At 48.0% G+C, this 17,317-nt stretch overlaps 1 protein-coding gene across 1 annotated transcript; it reads left to right on the forward strand.

The window, feature by feature from the left end:
* The first annotated feature begins 1,706 nt into the window (after positions 1-1,706).
* Positions 1,707-16,969, forward strand: ST6GALNAC1 (ST6 N-acetylgalactosaminide alpha-2,6-sialyltransferase 1). The gene is given in 10 exon segments (XM_060135757.1): positions 1,707-1,720; positions 1,988-2,183; positions 2,185-2,352; positions 2,355-2,649; positions 2,652-2,685; positions 3,429-3,595; positions 3,758-3,786; positions 3,788-3,933; positions 4,153-4,295; positions 16,863-16,969. Coding segments are annotated over 10 exon segments (1,299 nt in total).
* Positions 16,970-17,317: the final 348 nt, after the last annotated feature.

Raw genomic sequence — 17,317 nt, forward strand, 5'->3', positions numbered from 1 at the left:
TGGTTGAGAGTCTGCCTGCCGATGCAGGGGACACGGGTTCGTGCCCCGGTCCGGGAAGATCCCACATGCTGCAGAGCGGCTGGGCCCGTGAGCCATGGCCGCTGAGCCTGCGCGTCCGGAGCCTGTGCTCCGCAATGGGAGAGGCCACAACAGTGAGAGGCCCGCGTACCGCAAAAAAAACAAAATAAAATAAAAATAAACCAGTGTCCAAACAAACAACAGTTACAACAATAAGGCTCAGAGCAGGAGGAGATTCAGTATATAGTGTTGCCACAATATATCATCTAAAATGTCCAATTTTCAACAACAGCAAAAAAACTTTAAGACATGCAAAGAATCAGGAATGTGTGATTCACACACATGGAAAAAAATGAGGCAATATAAACTGCTTTTGAAGAGGTCCAAAAGTTGAACACATTTGAGAAAGACTTCAAAGCAGCAGTTATAAGTATGCGTTAATAACCAAAGGAAGGGCTTCCCTGGTGGCGCAGTGGTTGAGAGTCCGCCTGCCGATGCAGGGGACACAGTCGTGCCCCAGTCTGGGAAGATCCCACATGCCGCGGAGTGGCTGGGCCCGTGAGCCATGGCCGCTGAGCCTGCGCGTCCGGAGCCTGTGCTCGGCAACCGGAGAGGCCACAACAGTGAGAGGCCTGCATACCCCAAGGAAAAAAAAAAAAAAAAAAGGGTGGGATTGCTGACAAGATTAGGGTGTGTGCAGGGCCTCAGGTGGTCGTCTTTCTCCTAATCTTGATGAGCTTCTCTGTCCCTTTAATCTCACCTCAGGTGCTTTCCTGGCTGCTCCTCCCTTGATTAGCAACTGTTCGAATCTGCCCTTTCAGCGAAGCTCATGGAGGCTGGAGTCTTGCCTACAAGAAATGGGGGACAAAAAGGCCTCCATGCCTGGGAGCCCCACAGGGCCCTGGTAGGCATCAATCTTTCAAAAATCAAGGTTGGGGCTTCCCTGGTGGCGCAGTGGTTAGGGGTCCGCCTGCCGATGCAGGGGACGCGGGTTCGTGCCCCGGTCCGGGCCTGCGCGTCCGGAGCCTGTGCTCCGCAACGGGAGAGGCCACAACAGTGAGAGGCCCGCGTACCGAAAAAAAAAAAAAAATCAAGGTTGACAGCTATGGTCTTAACAGGAATGCGTCTTTCCCTGTGGACAAAGTTACCTTTGTTACCTATGCTTTATTTTTTTTAAAAAAAGGTCCACTGGGCTGGGGCTTCCCTGGTGGCGCAGTGGTTGAGAATCCGCCCCCCAATGCAGGAGACACGGGTTCAAGACCTTGTCCGGGAAGATCCCACATGCCGCGGAGCAACTAAGCCCATGCACCACGACTACTGAGCCTGCGCTCTAGAGCCCGCGAGCCACAACTACTGAGCCTGCGCTCTAGAGCCCGCGAGCCACAACTACTGAAGCCCACGTGCCTAGAGCCCGTGCTCCACAACGAGACAATCCACCGCAATGAGAAGCCCGCGCACCACAACGAAGAGTAGCCCCCGTTCGTCGCAACTAGAGAAAGCCCGCGCGCAGCAACAAAGACCCAACACAGCCAAAAATAATAAATAAATAATAAAATAAATAAATTTATTTTAAAAAAAAGGTCCACTGAATCATACAGATATGAGGTGACAGGACTAGTTCACACAAACTCATTCTTAGACTCACAGTTGGGAATGTAGCAGATGCTAGGAGCCACAAAGGTGCAAACATGGAGAGCTGGGGGTGAGCAGTTCATTTCTGCCCCTGGCAACCAGTTCCACCTCCCCAAACTCCGTGCCACCACTAAAGGTTCTTTATTGGTCAGAGTAAGTTTCCAGACCCATGGCCAACAAATGCAGCTTAGTTTTGGGTAGTGGATGGTGAGGGCCCTTCCCTCGTCTCTCCTGGAGACTGGTTTGATGTCCACTTGAGACACAAAGATAGATACTAGATATGCTTCTCAAGTCCCTACAGCCTTCAACCTTCATCCAAAGTCATCTCTGTCTCTAGGAATCAGCATCGAGAGAACATTAAGGAAAGGTCTCCAGAGTTGCTGCAAAAGGCTACGTCCCAGGCACCCACCTACTGGAAGCAGGACAACCACCCACGTGGAGTCAGTGAGGGGACCAGCATGCGGGACACACCGCCCGAGGCCACAGCCAACACAGCTGGAGAGGGCAGAGGAGCGGAGGCTGGCAAGGCCAGTGCCGAAGAAGCCAGGCAGAGCACCCAGCACAGCCAGGATGGCAGCAACAGAGACACAGGCGAGCAAGGACGCCGTGGGGGACACACTGCCCCCGAGAGCTCAAGTCGAGGGGGTGGCCTCTGGCTGGACAGAGGCACCGTCGCTGAACAGTCAGGACCCGAGGACGACCTAAAGGGTCGGGACCAGAGCGCGAGGCCGACGGCCAAAAGGATGGTGCCCACGAAGCTGCAGGGCAACGCAGCCGCCACAGCAAGGACACCCCTTCCAGAAAATCAGGCTGGGGTGCAGACCCCTGCGGGAGCGGGGCCAATGGGAAAGGAGTCAGAGGAACCACCAGAGAGGCTGTCCCACCCAAGAAAAGAGCCCAGGCCACCCGCGTCCTCAGCCCCTCTCCAGAGCCCCACCACCCAGAGAGGCCAGAGATTGCGGGCCGCCAACTTCAAGTCTGAGCCGCACTGGGATTTTGAGGAAAATACAGCCTGGAGGTGAGCGGCCTCCAGACGGGGAGTTTTTCCTGCCCCCCACCTCCCCGAGGCCCCACCTTCCCTTCCCTCCCAGGCTCCCATCCTAAGCTCTGCCTCGGCCCACCCATGCTCTCCCCCAACACTGCTCTCATCCCATCCTTCCTTGTTATAATGGCCAGAAGCAGGGCAGGGAAGGCAGGTCCCAGGCTGTGAGCGAGAAGGCCCTGTCCTGGGCCCCTAGGAGCCCAGAGCGTCATCAATCTCAGTGAGAGAGCATGACCTGCACTGGAATCCCGTCCTGCAGCAGGGGGAGGGGCAGGAACCAGCAGGGACTAAGGGACAAGAATACCCAGGCCAGCCCTGTCCTCCCTGCATAGATAACTCTACGGCCCTTAGAGAAACAGCCGGGGCCCACAGCGCTGGGAAGGGAGCCTTCAGAGCATGGATGTTCACACACATCACTGCAACCACGCACAGCCCTTGGACCCGCAGCATGTTCCCAGACTGGTCCACTCCTCTCACACATAGGAAGGTACATTTGCCTTGAGGGCTGAGGACCACTGGTTCCCTGGGAGCCCTCCTGACCACAGTGGGCTGGGACGATCGATGGCGAGGGGGGCGCCAGAAGGCCCTGGGAACAGGATGAAAGGGGTAGCAGAGACCGACGCCTTCCCAGCTTTGAGGCCTGCTTTCTGCCCCTGCCCCCCCCACCCCCGCCCAGCCAGCCCTTGGCCATGGCCTTCCTGGGCCTCTCCCTGCCTGACCCGTCCTCCTGCATGTAGACCTGCCCTGACTCAGTGAAGATCAAAGCCTCCAAGTCACCCCGGCTCCAGAATCCCTTTCTGCCCAACGTCACCCTCTTCCTGGACTCCAGACACTTCGACCAGAGCGAGTGGGGTCGCCTGGGGCACTTCGCTCCACCCTTCGGCTTCATGGAGCTCAATTTCTGTGAGTCCTCGGCCCCGGGGGCCGGGGTGTGTGCTAGGCCCCAGCAGAGGGCCATGCTTTTTGTGTCTGGTCCGCCTCTTCCCTGGGGGCCACCGGCCCTGGGAGAAATGCCACTGGATCCCTGGCCCTTCCAGGGCTCTGAATGGAGTCGCCTCCTTGCAGTGGTGCAGAAGGTCGTGCCCTGCTTCCCCCCACCCGGCGCCCCAGCAGCAGCTGCTCCTGGCCAGCCTCCCTGCTGGGAGCTCCCGGTGCATCACCTGTGCCGTGGTGGGCAACGGGGGCATCCTGAACAACTCCCAAGTGGGCCCAGAGATAGACGGCCATGACTAATTGTTCCGGTGAGCTCCCCTCCCCGGCCCCCTCCCACCCCCTCTCCTGCAGAGCTGGGCTCTTCTGAGAGATCTGAGAGGGTGTTCCGTGCCTGTATCTGGAAGGCGGGGTTCCTGGGCTCTCCAGAGAGTTTCTGTAAATCAGCGCTGTCTCCCGGTTTCTCCTTCCTTTCCATGCATCCCCCTTCCGCACTCACGTGTTCTGTCTGATTTTGTCTTTCCATCTAGACTGAGTGGAGCTGTCATTAAGGGCTACAAACAGGATGTGGGTACTCGGACGTCCTTCTACGGCTTTACTGCCTTCTCCCTGGCCCAGTCACTCCTTATACTGGGCAATCGGGGTTTCCGGCATGTGCCTCTGGGAAAGGCGAGCAAAGAGGAATCGGCCTGGCCGCGCACACCGCAATGAAGAGTAGCCCCCACTCGCCGCACCTAGAGAAAGCCCGCCTGCAGCAATGAAGACCCAACACACCCAAAAATAAATAAATAAAAATTTTAGAAATATAAAAATAAAAGTCCTGTACACCTGAAACTAACACAGCGTTGTAAATCAACTGTACTTAAATTTTTTTAATGCTAAAAATAAATAATAAATTGCAAATATATATATAAAGGTGTTTTTTTTGGGGGGGCGGGTGGTCCCAGAACATTTTTCTTAATGTTCTAATAGAATCTCCATGAAAGGACTCATAACCATTTGGTTAAAGTTCCCCTCCCGCCCGTCCCGCCTTCTACTTCAGTGATGACGCCTCGGGTGTTCAGCTTGCTCTCTGGTGTGCAATCGTCCTAAACTGGCCGTCCTCTTCGGGCTGCTGAGAACTTAGCATTTCCTCAGCAAGCAGGCCAGGAGTCTAGGATCTGAGATGTGATAAGAAAACTGCTTCCACATTTGTGGACAAGGGCTGAACAAACGGCACAGCATGAGCCCCCTATGGAAACCGAGGGAGGAAGTGCCACTGTTGCTGGGGCCCCCAGATGTCAGCAGCAGCTTCACCCCAAAGACAGGGCCTAGGAACAATCCAGCTCCCTGGGGAGCTGTCCTCCAGGTCTGCCAAATTCTGAAGGCTTAAAAAAATGACCACATATTTGTTCATGATTTTATGGATCAACAACTGGGGCTGGGCTCAGCTCCCTTCTCCTGTGGTCTGGGGTCAGCCTCCAGAGGCTGCACTGGAGCTGGATGGTCCAAGATGGCCTCACACTTCTGTCTGGTTCATGCTGGTTCTCAGCTGGGAGCCTCCATCCTCCTCTGTGAGGCCTCTCATTCTCCAGGGGCCTAGCCTGAGCTCCTGGACGTGGCGGCAGACGGTTCCAAGAACACAGGAGCAGAAGCTACAAGGCCACTTGAGGCCGACTGTCAGAAGGCACACACTCTCACTTTGGCCACATTCTAGTGGCTGAAGAAAGTCCAAGGCCAGCCCAGAGTTAAGGGGTGGGGAAACAGCCTTGACCTCTTGTTGGGAGGAGTGTGTACACTCAAGGCAGTTGAGGGTGGGAGGACTTGTTGCAGCATATTCGCCAGCAACACACCTGGTGACACCAGGCTTTCATGTGTAGCACTCCTATCACACCATCGGATGCCTGGTAGCGTGGGCAGATACAGCATTTCACCAAAAAGAGCCCCATCTTTCTCGTGGTCCAGTGTCTGTCCCTGACATGTCACTTTTCAGTCTACACAGGACTAAAACAGCTAACATCTATACAGTGCTTCCTACATTTCCGGAACTGTTGAAGGCACATTTAATGAGAGTAGCAATTCTTATGAAGTTGGTACTGTGATCATTCCCATGTTACAGATGAGGAACCTGAGGCATAGTGACTTAAGGAACTTGTCCCAGCTCACAGTCAGTAAACAGTGGAGCTGAGATTGTGGGCTTTGCAATCCCCCCTCTTGAGCATCCCACTCTACTGCCTTTTGAGGGTCTGCCTTGGAGGTATCTAGAGGTATCTTCTGCCTTGGCATTCCTCTCTCCTTCCTTGTCTAATCCGAGGGGGTCAAGTCCAGTGATTTGGAGGGGGATGGTGGCTGGAGCTCATATCCCTGCCCCTCTCTCTCCCCGACTGCAGCAGCCAGGGAGGCCAGCAGACAAGGCGTGGCGTGAACATCTGAGCTCCAGGGTTCACTGGGGAAGGAGGCAGTGAGGACTTGATTTGTTTTGATGAGGTGGGCGACTGTCAACAGGGACCAGCAGCAAAGAGGAGACCTTGCCTGATCTTGTGCTCTGGGGAAAGTGCAGGTACGTGAGGTTCCCCACGAGGACTCAGCCAGAGCAGACAGGAGGGTGGGGCAGGTCTGTGCAGTTCTGGGTACCAACTGAAGGCCACTGGCTAACACTTCCCTCACCATATACCCCTGTGTACACACACATACAATTTCAATTATGTCCTCTTTTTTTGATCCCAGCTCTCAGTGCTCTCAGGTATAAAGTCAAGTCCAAATAGGTGGTCATGTGACTTGTCACATGAGCTGAGCCTGTGTCCAACTTCGATCTTGCCACTGAAACTGTCCACTGGGGACAACACCACTGTGTCACTCCCACCAGGTATCTGCCAGAACTCCAATGGGCTTTGATCATGTACAAGAAATCCTTGTAAATTTCTGCATCACTTATAAGAAATCCATGTTTATCCCTGCATCTCCCAATTGGCCCAGGTGGAGCATCCAGGGGGCAGAAGCTTCTCCACCTGAGCTTGTGCTCTGGCTGCCGGCCGGCAGGGAGAGGACTGACTGTCCTTCAGCTCCCATGGTGGGAAGGAGACCCTTCCCTCTGTTTACTTGACAACTGCAAAACAATCAGGTGTTTGGATTCTAGATAGCTGAGTATAAGGCAAATTTCCATTACATATGAATTTTATTGTTTTCCACTCAGTATTAGTCGAATCGATTTGTGTGGTTGTTTTCAAGACTTTTTTTTTTTTTGGCCATGCCATGCACCTTGGGGGATCTTAATTCCCTGACCAGGGATTGAACCCGGGCCCACGGCAGTGAAAGCACAGAGTTCTAACCACTGAACCGCCAGGGAATTCCCAAGACTTTATTTTCTTAGAGCAGTTTTAGGCTCACAGCAACACTGGGAGGAAGGCACAGTGATTTTCCATAGATCTGCTGCCCCTACACATGCACAGCCTCCACCATTACCAGCATCCCCACAAGAGCAGTACATTTGTTGATGAAACAGATTCGTTTTTACATTAAGAAAATTGGTTTCAGGACTTCCCTGGTGGCACTGCGGTTAAGAATCTGCCTGCCAATGCAGGGGACATGGGTTTGATCCCTGGCCCGGGAAGATCCCACATGCCACGGAGCAACTAAGCCCGTGCGCCACAGCTACGGAGCCTGCGCTCTAGAGTCCGCGAGCCACAACTACTGAGCCCACGTGCCACAACTACTGAAGCCCGCACGCCTAGAGCCCATACTCGCAACAAGAGAAGCCACCGCAATGAGAAGCCTGCGCACCGCAACAAAGAGTTGCCCCTGCTCGCCGCAACTAGAGAAAGCCCGCACGCAGAAACGAAGACCCAATACAGCCAAAAATAAATAAATAATTTTTTAAAAAAAGAAAAAGAAAATTGGTTTCAGATTTGCGGATTCAAAACGTAATGGACACTTTTACCAATGACTGTATTTTCTACAGATGAGCAGATTTCAATTGTGAATTCGCAAAGGACCAGTTCCTGCATTTGGACCTGTGTACATGCCATAGTAATGCTCAACTAAATACAAGTATACTAAGGGGTGGCTAGTGTTAAAAGAAAACCAAAGGGAAGAAGAGGGGCTGCTCCCACCCCTGCTCCTGTGGGAACTGGCACTTTATCTCTTCAACTGAGAAATATAAACACAAAATTGAAGTCCATCTACAACCCAAGTGAGAATTTTCTAGTGCATTGCTTTATGCTGAACATTACACAGTAGGTTAGCAAATTTGAATACCACAAAGTTTACAGACTAGTAAAGCAACTTTGACACAATTTAAATTTCTCCAGGAACTCGGGCTGCACATGAAGACTTTGAAGTGTCCCCCACTACGATCATAAATTATTACTGTAAATTCTCTATGGTATTTTGATAGCTTTTATGATATTTAGAGTATAGATAAATGGGAACATATTTTGTTCTGAGTTGTATATAAATTTGGATAGATAGGAAAGAATAAACACAGATCATAAGACAGAAAGGGAAAGGAAGTATGTGCTTGGTGTGTATCCACTAAAACAGACATACATTCACACCATAATCATACACCATTTCAAGGATACCTCAGTCCACGGTATTAGCTAGCATTAAGAATTTCCACAGGGCTTCCCTGGTGGCGCAGTGGTTGAGAGTCCGCCTGCCGATGCAGGGGACACAGGTTCATGCCCCGGTCCGGGAGGATCCCACATGCCGCGGAGCGGCTGGGCCCGTGAGCCATGGCCGCTGGGCCTGTGCGTCCGGAGCCTGTGCTCCGCAACGGGAGAGGCCACAGCAGTGAGAGGCCCGTGTACCGGAAAAAAAAAAAAAAAAAAGAATTTCCACAGATGGGACTTCCCTGGTGGTCCAGTGGTTAAGAATCCACCTTCCAATGCAGGGGATGCAGGTTCGATCCCTGGTCAGGAAACTAAGATCCCACATGCCACGGGGCAACTAAGCCCATGCACCGCAACTACTGAGCCCGCGTGCCGCAAACTACAGAGCCCACATGCTCTGGAACCCACGTGCTGCAACTAGAGAGAAGCCCTTGCACCGCAACGAAGATCCTGTGTGCCACAACTAAGACCCGACACAGCCAAAAATAAAATAAAATAAATAAATTATAAATTTTTAAAAAGAGATCTTGTTGCATAAATATATATTAAAAAAAAAAAGAATTTCCATGGAAACAGTATAGCAGAGGGATTAAGAGTTCAGACTCTCCTGACTTGTAAGCTGCTCATTCATAGGGTATACCTTGGGAAGCCAAAATGACAAAAAAGGTCAGGGTACTGGAGACAAGGATTTGCGCAAGAAGGAGTCAGAAATCTTCACAGAAATCTGAGTCTATTGGTGAATACTAATTTGAGCCAGTATAGTGCAAGAGTACACAAAGCCAAGCAAAGGAAAACCACCAAAGAAAGAACAACTACTAAGAATCGGGGAGCTGAATGAACCAGAGCTCACACAGCTCAAAAAGTCATGGCCAGCGACGCCAGATGGATACTCGGATCTACAAGAAGACAGCAAGAATTCTGGAAATGATAAACACATGGGTAAATATTTCATTGCTCAATGTTTTTGAAAGATGATTATTTAAAGCAAAGACAACAGTGATGAACTATAGGGTGTTTAACACATGTAGAAGCAAAATGTACAATAATATTGGTACAAAGGATGGGAAGGGGAAATGGAAGTATACGGTTTCTACATTATATGTGAAATGGCATGCTGTCATTTAAAAGTAGACTATGATAAACTAAAGATGAATATTGTAAACCTTAGAACAACCATTTTCAAAATAGCCCAAAGAAATACAGCCAATAAGGCAATAGAGGAGATAAAATAGAATAGGAAAGAAAAAAAAAAGAATGAAGAATACATGAAACTAATAGAAAACATACAATGATACAGTGGGCATAAACACAATCATATCAATAATTATATTACAGATAAATGTACTAAATACTCTAAAAGACAGAGATTGACAGGCTGGACAAAAAAGCAAGACCAACCATATATGTGGTCTTGTGTTTATAAGAGATGCACATTAAATATAAAAACAAAGATATATTAAAAGAATGGAAAAAGTTAACCATGCAAGCACTAATAATAAAAAAGCTGGAGTGCCTATATTAATACCAAACAAAATAGACCTCAGGACAAGGAATATAATCAGAAACAGTGCGTCAAATAACAGAGTTTCAAACTACGTGAAACAAGAACTGACAGAACTGGGGACTTCCCTGGTGGCGCAGTGGATAGGACTCTGCGCTCCCAATGCAGGGTGCCTGGGTTCAATCCCTAGTCAGGAAATTAGATCCCACATGCATGCCGCAACTAAGAGTTCACATGCCACAACTAAGGAGCCTGCCCACCACAACTAAGACCCAGCACAACCAAATAAATAAATAAATATTAAAAAAAAAGAACTGACAAAACTGAAAAGAGAAATAGACAAATTCAAACCTGTTTTGGAAATAAGTCAGACCCTTTCTTCTAAGGCTAAACATATAACTTCCATATGACATAGCAATTCCACCTCTAGATATTGACCCAAGAGAAATAAAATTGGCACACAAAAAGGTTGGTACAACAATGTTCATAGCGGATGTACTCATAGTACATATCAGCCAGAAACTGGAAACAACCTCAATGTCCATCAGTAAGAGAATGGATAAACAATGTGTGGTATATTCATACAATGGAACTATAAATACTTACAAGATAAGGGAACAAACTGCTAATGCACATAATCACAAAGAATACAGACTGTGTGATTCTGACCATGTGTTTAGAACAATCTAAACATAATTTATACTGAACGAAAGCAGCATAGTGGTTGTGTCTAGAGGCAATGGCAGATTGATTGGATGGATAATGGAAATGTCTACATTTTGATCGGGTGTGGGTTACATGAGCAGATGCAATTTCAGAATCCATTGAACTGTATACTAAAATATATGTATTTCAGGGCTTCCCTCGTGGCACAGTGGTTAAGAACCCGCTTGCAAATGCAGGGGACACAGGTTTGATCCCTGGGCCGAGAAGATCCCACATGCTGTGGAGCAACTAAGCCTGTGTGCTGCAACTACTGAGCCTGCAAGACACAACTACTGAAGCCCGCTTGCCTAGAGCCCGTGCTCTGCAACAAGAGGAGCCACCGCAATGAGAAGTCCACGCACCGCAACGAAGGGTAGCCCTCGCTCGCCATAACTAGAGAAAGTCCGCATGCAGCAACGAAGACCCAACGCAGCCAAAAATAAATAAATAAAATAAATAAATATATTTAAAAAAAAGATAGCAAATGGATTCAATTTGGATTCCAAACTAATAAAAAACAAAATCACGGTGAACAGTGTTAAGCATCATAAACAGAAAAATAATAAATCACTGTGATTTATTTTGGGAATAGTTAATTCATTATAATAAATACAATATTATGGAAGCACAATTGAGATTAATGATGAAATGACTTTAAGTTTCATAATTTTAACATTTTTGTTTCCTATTGTTACCGAGACCAATTATAATTGTGCAAAATTTTATCAACTGCACTGTCATACAAATAGGCAAATTATCTATTGTCAAAACTATTTTCTCATTTCTGACAAAATAACATTTATTTTTTCAAGAAGCTGACATTTTCAAGGGATTGAAAAAAAAAAACTTCCCATTAAGAGGTCTATAGAGAAGAATGGAAAAAAAAGAAACGTTTTACATCCTGAAAAGCATTAGGCACTAATTGTTTGAATCACAAACGCGAATCCATGTTCTGACTGATCCAGAACATCCCAGCTGATATTCAGAATTTTGTCATCAGCTGTATTTTCTTTTTGTAAGCTCAGTTTCTACTCAGCTTCAATTCAGTGCATAAATCTGTCTTCTTATAAATTCTTGAAATACAACTGGAACAATTTTCATCATGGCTTTTTTTCATAAAATAATTAATCGTCTAAAAATGGATTTGATTGAAATGACAAAACTAGCTTCTGATGCATAACTAGAACATCTGATAAATTTTGATTAGGAACTTGCTTAAATTCATGCCATTTCAGATACTGAAAAATAATTGATTTTAGTAAAAAAAATTTTTTTTACAGAGATGCTTATAAAAATTCTTTCAGAACCTAGAGTACTTGAAGTTTGATCTCTCGGTTCTGTAAGACTTAATCTTAGGTGAAACGTATGTATATATGCTCAAGATTTTAATTCAATTGATGACATATTTCTAAGATATCTAATGAAGTATATTTCACACGTAGACAAAAGAAAAAAATTAACTTTTTATTATGGAAAATTTCAAACATATACAAAAGTAGAAAGAATAGTGTTATGATCTACTATGCAGCTCATATTAATAATAATTACTATAAGTACTAATACAACATAACATAAACTCATAGTCAATCTTGTTTCATCTATAGTCCCCATCCCCTCCCCACTTATAGCCCACACTTGATTATTTTAAGCAAATCCCATGCATCATATTGTTTCATCTGTAGATATTTCAGTATGTATTACTAAGAGGTAAGAACTCTTTAAAATAATGTTATCACACCTAAAAAATTTAACAGTTCCTTAGATTCACCAAATATCCAGTTTGTATTCAAATTTCCCTGACTCAAACAATAGAATTGTAAGATAACATATCAACAGAAAAGCCTTTGCAGGGGATAAACTTCCAGCATGACAGCCGAAGGAACTCTACAGACCCACTATGCAGTGAAACTGGTGAAAAGTATAAAAAGACGATCATTTGAAGTATCTGGAACCGGTCTTAAGGATATACAGCAAATGAAGAAACATCTATTCAAGGAAATCTACTAAAAGTTGATAAGAGTCTTTGAGCCAAAATTGCGCCCTCTTTCCCTACTCCCAGCCCAGTGGAGACAAAAACTCCACTCTAGATTGTCACAGCCAAGCGCACAGGGCTCCCTCTCCCATCAGTTCCTGGTCAGAGGGCTTGCTTTCTGGGAGGAGCAATACATCAGCATTTCTCATCCTGCCCCAGCTACCTGTTGCTGATGCTAAGTTCTGGGCAAGTGTGACCCAGAGGTGGGACTCCCTTCTGCTCAGCCCCCAGTCATGGAACGGGGGCTCCACCTCGGGCATTGTGTCACTGAGGATACTGGGCCCTTGGTCATCCCTGCCCCGGCTATAAAGTGGTGGTTCCATGCCAGGAGAGGCCAGCAGAGAAGACCTGAGGCTACTGCCTCTCTTCTGCCACATGGTCAACTCCTAAACAGGGGTATCAGGCAGAGAGAAACACATCACTGTCCCCACCCCCAGCTGGAGTCCAGGCTCAGAGATTTTGCCTAGGGATAGAAGCAGGCTATAAAACAGACAGGTCTAATCTCTTCCCAAAGGAACTGACTTCATTTGCAACAGAGAGTGAAGAAGTTCAAGCCTAAGGATGCTCTCAAAAAAGGAGGTTGTGGTGAAAGGCAACTGGGAGGAGATTGGTAGAGTCCATGAAGATACAGGCTAAAGTGTAAGCCAGCTAGTTTGCAGGAGAGAACCAGGGAGGGAAACAGCAGACACCAACCTCAGGAGCTACTCCTTCAAAGGAGCCTGAGCCTGTAGACCAGTTTATGTCCCAGGGCATTTTTGTAAGCGATAGATCAACACCTGTCAATTAATGGATCTTGACAGCTGGGTGTGGTCAGGGAAAGAGGGGAAGAGAGTCTAGCCAGTCAGTGCAGTCCCAGGGTGACTGTGGACAGACCCTGAACTGCACACTCCTGCGGAGCAACAACAGAGCTTTAACACTTCAGGGGAGTGAGGGTGGAGGCGTCACTAAAATAAGCCAGCCAGTCACTGAACAAACAAGCAAGTAACAATAAGCCTGGGGCCAGGAGGTGGGGGTGGGAACCAGCACCGAGTTGCTACAATATATTATCTAAAATGTCCAGTTTCCAACAAAAATATATGAGACAAGCAAAGAAGCAGGCGTAAAAAATTAATAAACAGAAACTTCAATTAAATAGAGTCGGGAGATGGAAGAGGGTAGCTCTCATGCCCTGCGAGGGCTGCAGAACCCAACAGGAAGAAGAAAGACTCCTCTTCCTTCCTGGCAAGGACTAAGCCAATGAAAAAGCCATGGAGTAGCCCTCCCAACTCCCTTTTCCCCTCTATAAAAGCCATCTCCTTCCCTTGCCCTGGGGGACTTGCACATGGTCCATAGTTGCAGACCCTGAATTCCAATTCTCTGCTGATTCCAATTTTTTTTTTAAATTGAAGTGTAGTTGATTTACAATGTTGTGTTAGGTTCAGGTGTACAGCAAAGTGATTCAGTTATATATTGTACATATTGATATCTATATATACATTTTTTTTCACATTCTTTTCCATTATCGGTTACTGCAAGATATTGAGTATAGTTCCCTGTGCTATACAGTAGGTCAGATAAAACCATTTTTGCTGGAGAAATATCTGTCCGTCTGCTTGTTTCAGGTCCACACAAGAAAGCATAACTCACATTGGAAAAAGGCAGGAAGCAGGAACCACCTCGTGGGAGTGGCTGGATGTTGGATTTAACAAAGCCTAAAAGTAGCCCTGAGGCGGACTCTTTTTTTTTTTTTTTCAAATTCAGAGTCAGAGGCAGACACAGCAAGACTAGAACTGGAAAATGTCTGCTCCATTGTCCCACTGGGAATGATGAAGGCCCTGGTAGCCTCACTGGGGACAGTTTCAGTGGTGAAGTAGGTAAAGAAACCAGATTCAGAAAGAAATGGTGACAGCATGGACTTCCCACCAAGGACAAGGATGAAAAGGAAAGGGTAGCTAAGAGGGTCAGCTCAACAGAGGTTTTGTTTGACTTTGTTTTGCTTTGCTTTGCTTTTCAGGATGAGATATTTGGGGGCATGTTCAAAGGCCAGGATAAGGACCCTGTAGATAGGGAGGAGATGGCTGCAAAAGCAAGACCAGAAGAGGCGGGAGCACACAGCAGGGAGGCCGGCTTTCCCTGGAGGAGAGCCTGCAGGGATGCAGGTGAAGATGCATGGGTATGAGTACGTTGGGAGGCCTCAATGGGTGGGGCATATCTTGCACAAGATAGCAGAGGCTCTAACTGCCTATTGTCCCAGACTCTTTCAAGAACGTTAGTAGACAGCAACCGGTCTTGGAAGATAAAGATAATGCCTCCACCTGGAGTAGAGGGCAGATTTTCTTACTTCCAGCATCATTTTTTTTTTTTTTTTTTTTTTTTTTTGCTGTACCCGGGCCTCTCACTGTTGCGGCCTCTCCCGTTGAGGAGCACAGGCTCCGGACGCGCAGGCTCAGCGGCCATGGCTCCCGGGCCCAGCCGCTCTGCGGCATGTGGGATCTTCCTGGACCTGGCTCCCGGGCCCAGCCGCTCTGCGGCATGTGGGATCTTCCTGGACCGGGGCATGAACCCGTGTCCCCTGCATCGGCAGGCGGACTCTCAACCACTGCGCCACCAGGGAAGCCCCCCAGCATAATTTTTAATGCCTCCCTCTAGGGCAAGGGCAGGTTTGCTTGCAGCCCACTGTAGAAGATTCTGTTTTTCCTCGTTCAGGGTTCCTCAGCTGTGCTGCAGACCCATTGAGTGTGCAGCAAACCCGTTGTGTGGCACCTCCTAGGTCCCTCTGCCTCACCTTGTGGGGTCTGAGGGGCAAGGAGGGGCAAGACTTCTCATGAAGTCTATGTTGCTTGCTGTGTCATGAGTAGTCATGTCCTTTGTCTCTGACCCTGTAGTCTCGTTTCTTCTGCCAGTGTCCATAAAACTGTAGCAGGCTGACCTGTTAGCCTGAACATAGGGTAAACCCCAGACCCTTCACAGTTCTGGCCAGAGGTGACTTTGTAGTTGAGGGCATGGGAAGTTGAAGCTCCTCTCTCAGAGGTATGGCAGGGAGAAGAGGAGGCTTGAGGAAAGAGGTGACGCTCTGGAATCACCATTGAGCAGGATGGAAGCTGGACAAGGACAAGGAAATGGCTGGTGTGGGGAGCCCAGCTGATGCACGATGTGCACCGTTCTACTCTGGAATAAGACACTGGCTAGCAGCTGTCAGCCAGGCCGGGGAGTAGGCAGCATGGGGGAGGGGACACTGCACAGGCAGACCAGAGTGTGAATCCAGGTTGGAGTTCTGCTGGGCGGAAAGCCAGGAAGACAAGAGAATCTGGGTTACCATGAGAGAGTAGCTTTTAGATTATGACTCCCCGGGTCCTGGCTGGATAGGAAAGAAAGCTTCGGGGAGAGGGCTGATCTGTTGGGAGACAGAGGAGGGGTGGAGAGACTGCAAGCTGCAGACAGGAAGGAGAACCCCCCATGGTGGATAGGAGACTCTGTTCTGAGCGGGGTACTGCTTTTTAGGCACTGGAGGTGGATCCAAATCCTTAACACAGATGGTGGAGGGTCAACCCGACACAGGAGAAGAGCCCTCGCCAACTTGAGGCTGGAGTCCAGGCAGGTGGAAGCTGGACTGTGGTGGGGGCCAAGTTTGTAGGTTTGAAGATGGAAAGTTGAAGACATTACATACAAACCGTCAAGTTGCAAACTTTCAAAGATGCGAACATGCGTTTGCATGTCCAATCACGTAAGTTATTTATGTGTCTGGCGTACACTGTCACGTGCGTGCATCCTCTACAAGTGGTTGTGCTTTTGTCTACTTACTGTACAGTGCTGTATAGAGTACAGTAGTACAGTATCTTTATTTCAAACCCAGGATGTCCGGGAGCAAGTGTAAAAGCAGCGGTGATGTAGCTGGTGCTACTGTACTTTTCAAGGTACTGTACTGTAAGATTAAAAATGTTTTATTTTTTGTTTGTTTTTTATGTATTATTTGTGTGAAAAGTATTATAAACCTATTACAGTACAGTACTATATAGCTGATTGTGTTCGTTGGGTACCTAGGCTAACTTCGTTGGACTTACGAAACAAACTGGACTTAGAACACACTCTCCGAACAGATCTTGTTTGTATGTAGGTGACTCGTTCTTATTTATGCAACAGTGATTCCCCTTCTTCATGAAGTAGGTGAGGCTGTCACGAGAGAGAAGGATAGGTTTGCAATTGGGGGGCTTAGAGAGATGTTTGATGTTTTGTCAATCACTGAAGAAATGGGAGAAGGTGCTGATCATGGGATAAGTAACAAGGACAGGGATTTTGGCGATTGAAAACCATAAAGATTAAAGGAAAAGACTCGAAACCATCAATTCTAAGTAGTGTCCATCAGCAGGGTGGCAAGGTGCATTTTTTTAAATTGTGAGAACTGAGCCTGAAAGACCCATTCCTGCCCACGAGCAGAGGCTCCAGGAAGCTTTCTGGGAAGCTCTGCAGTTGGACCGATACCTGTTGCTGCACCCAGACCTGCTCCCATACGTGAAGAACAGGGGAGAGCAGAAAGCCGGTAGAAACGGACAAGGTCCCTGTCATTGCAGGCTCTGATAGTTGGGCGGGGGGGGGGGGGGAGTCTGGGGTATTTCACAGGTTTCTGAGGCCAGGACGTGGCCCACTGGAGAATACACTGTGTCACCTACTGTTCACTCCCTGGAAGGGCTCTGCTTCCAGAGCACTAGTGCCCGAGCTTCCCCAGCCCTTCCTGCTGACACCGGATCCCCTGCTACACCCTTCAGGTGTCAATGGACTGCTGAGATCTCCAGGTTGGCCTCGGTTTGTAACAGGAAGGCAGTGCGATTGAGGGCCCCAGCCAGTCACCAAATGAGGAGGATGAACAGCCTCAGCTCCCCCACCCATCCCAA

This window comes from Lagenorhynchus albirostris, chromosome 20 (genome assembly GCF_949774975.1).
Source record: "Lagenorhynchus albirostris chromosome 20, mLagAlb1.1, whole genome shotgun sequence".
NCBI classification, from domain to species: domain Eukaryota; kingdom Metazoa; phylum Chordata; class Mammalia; order Artiodactyla; family Delphinidae; genus Lagenorhynchus; species Lagenorhynchus albirostris.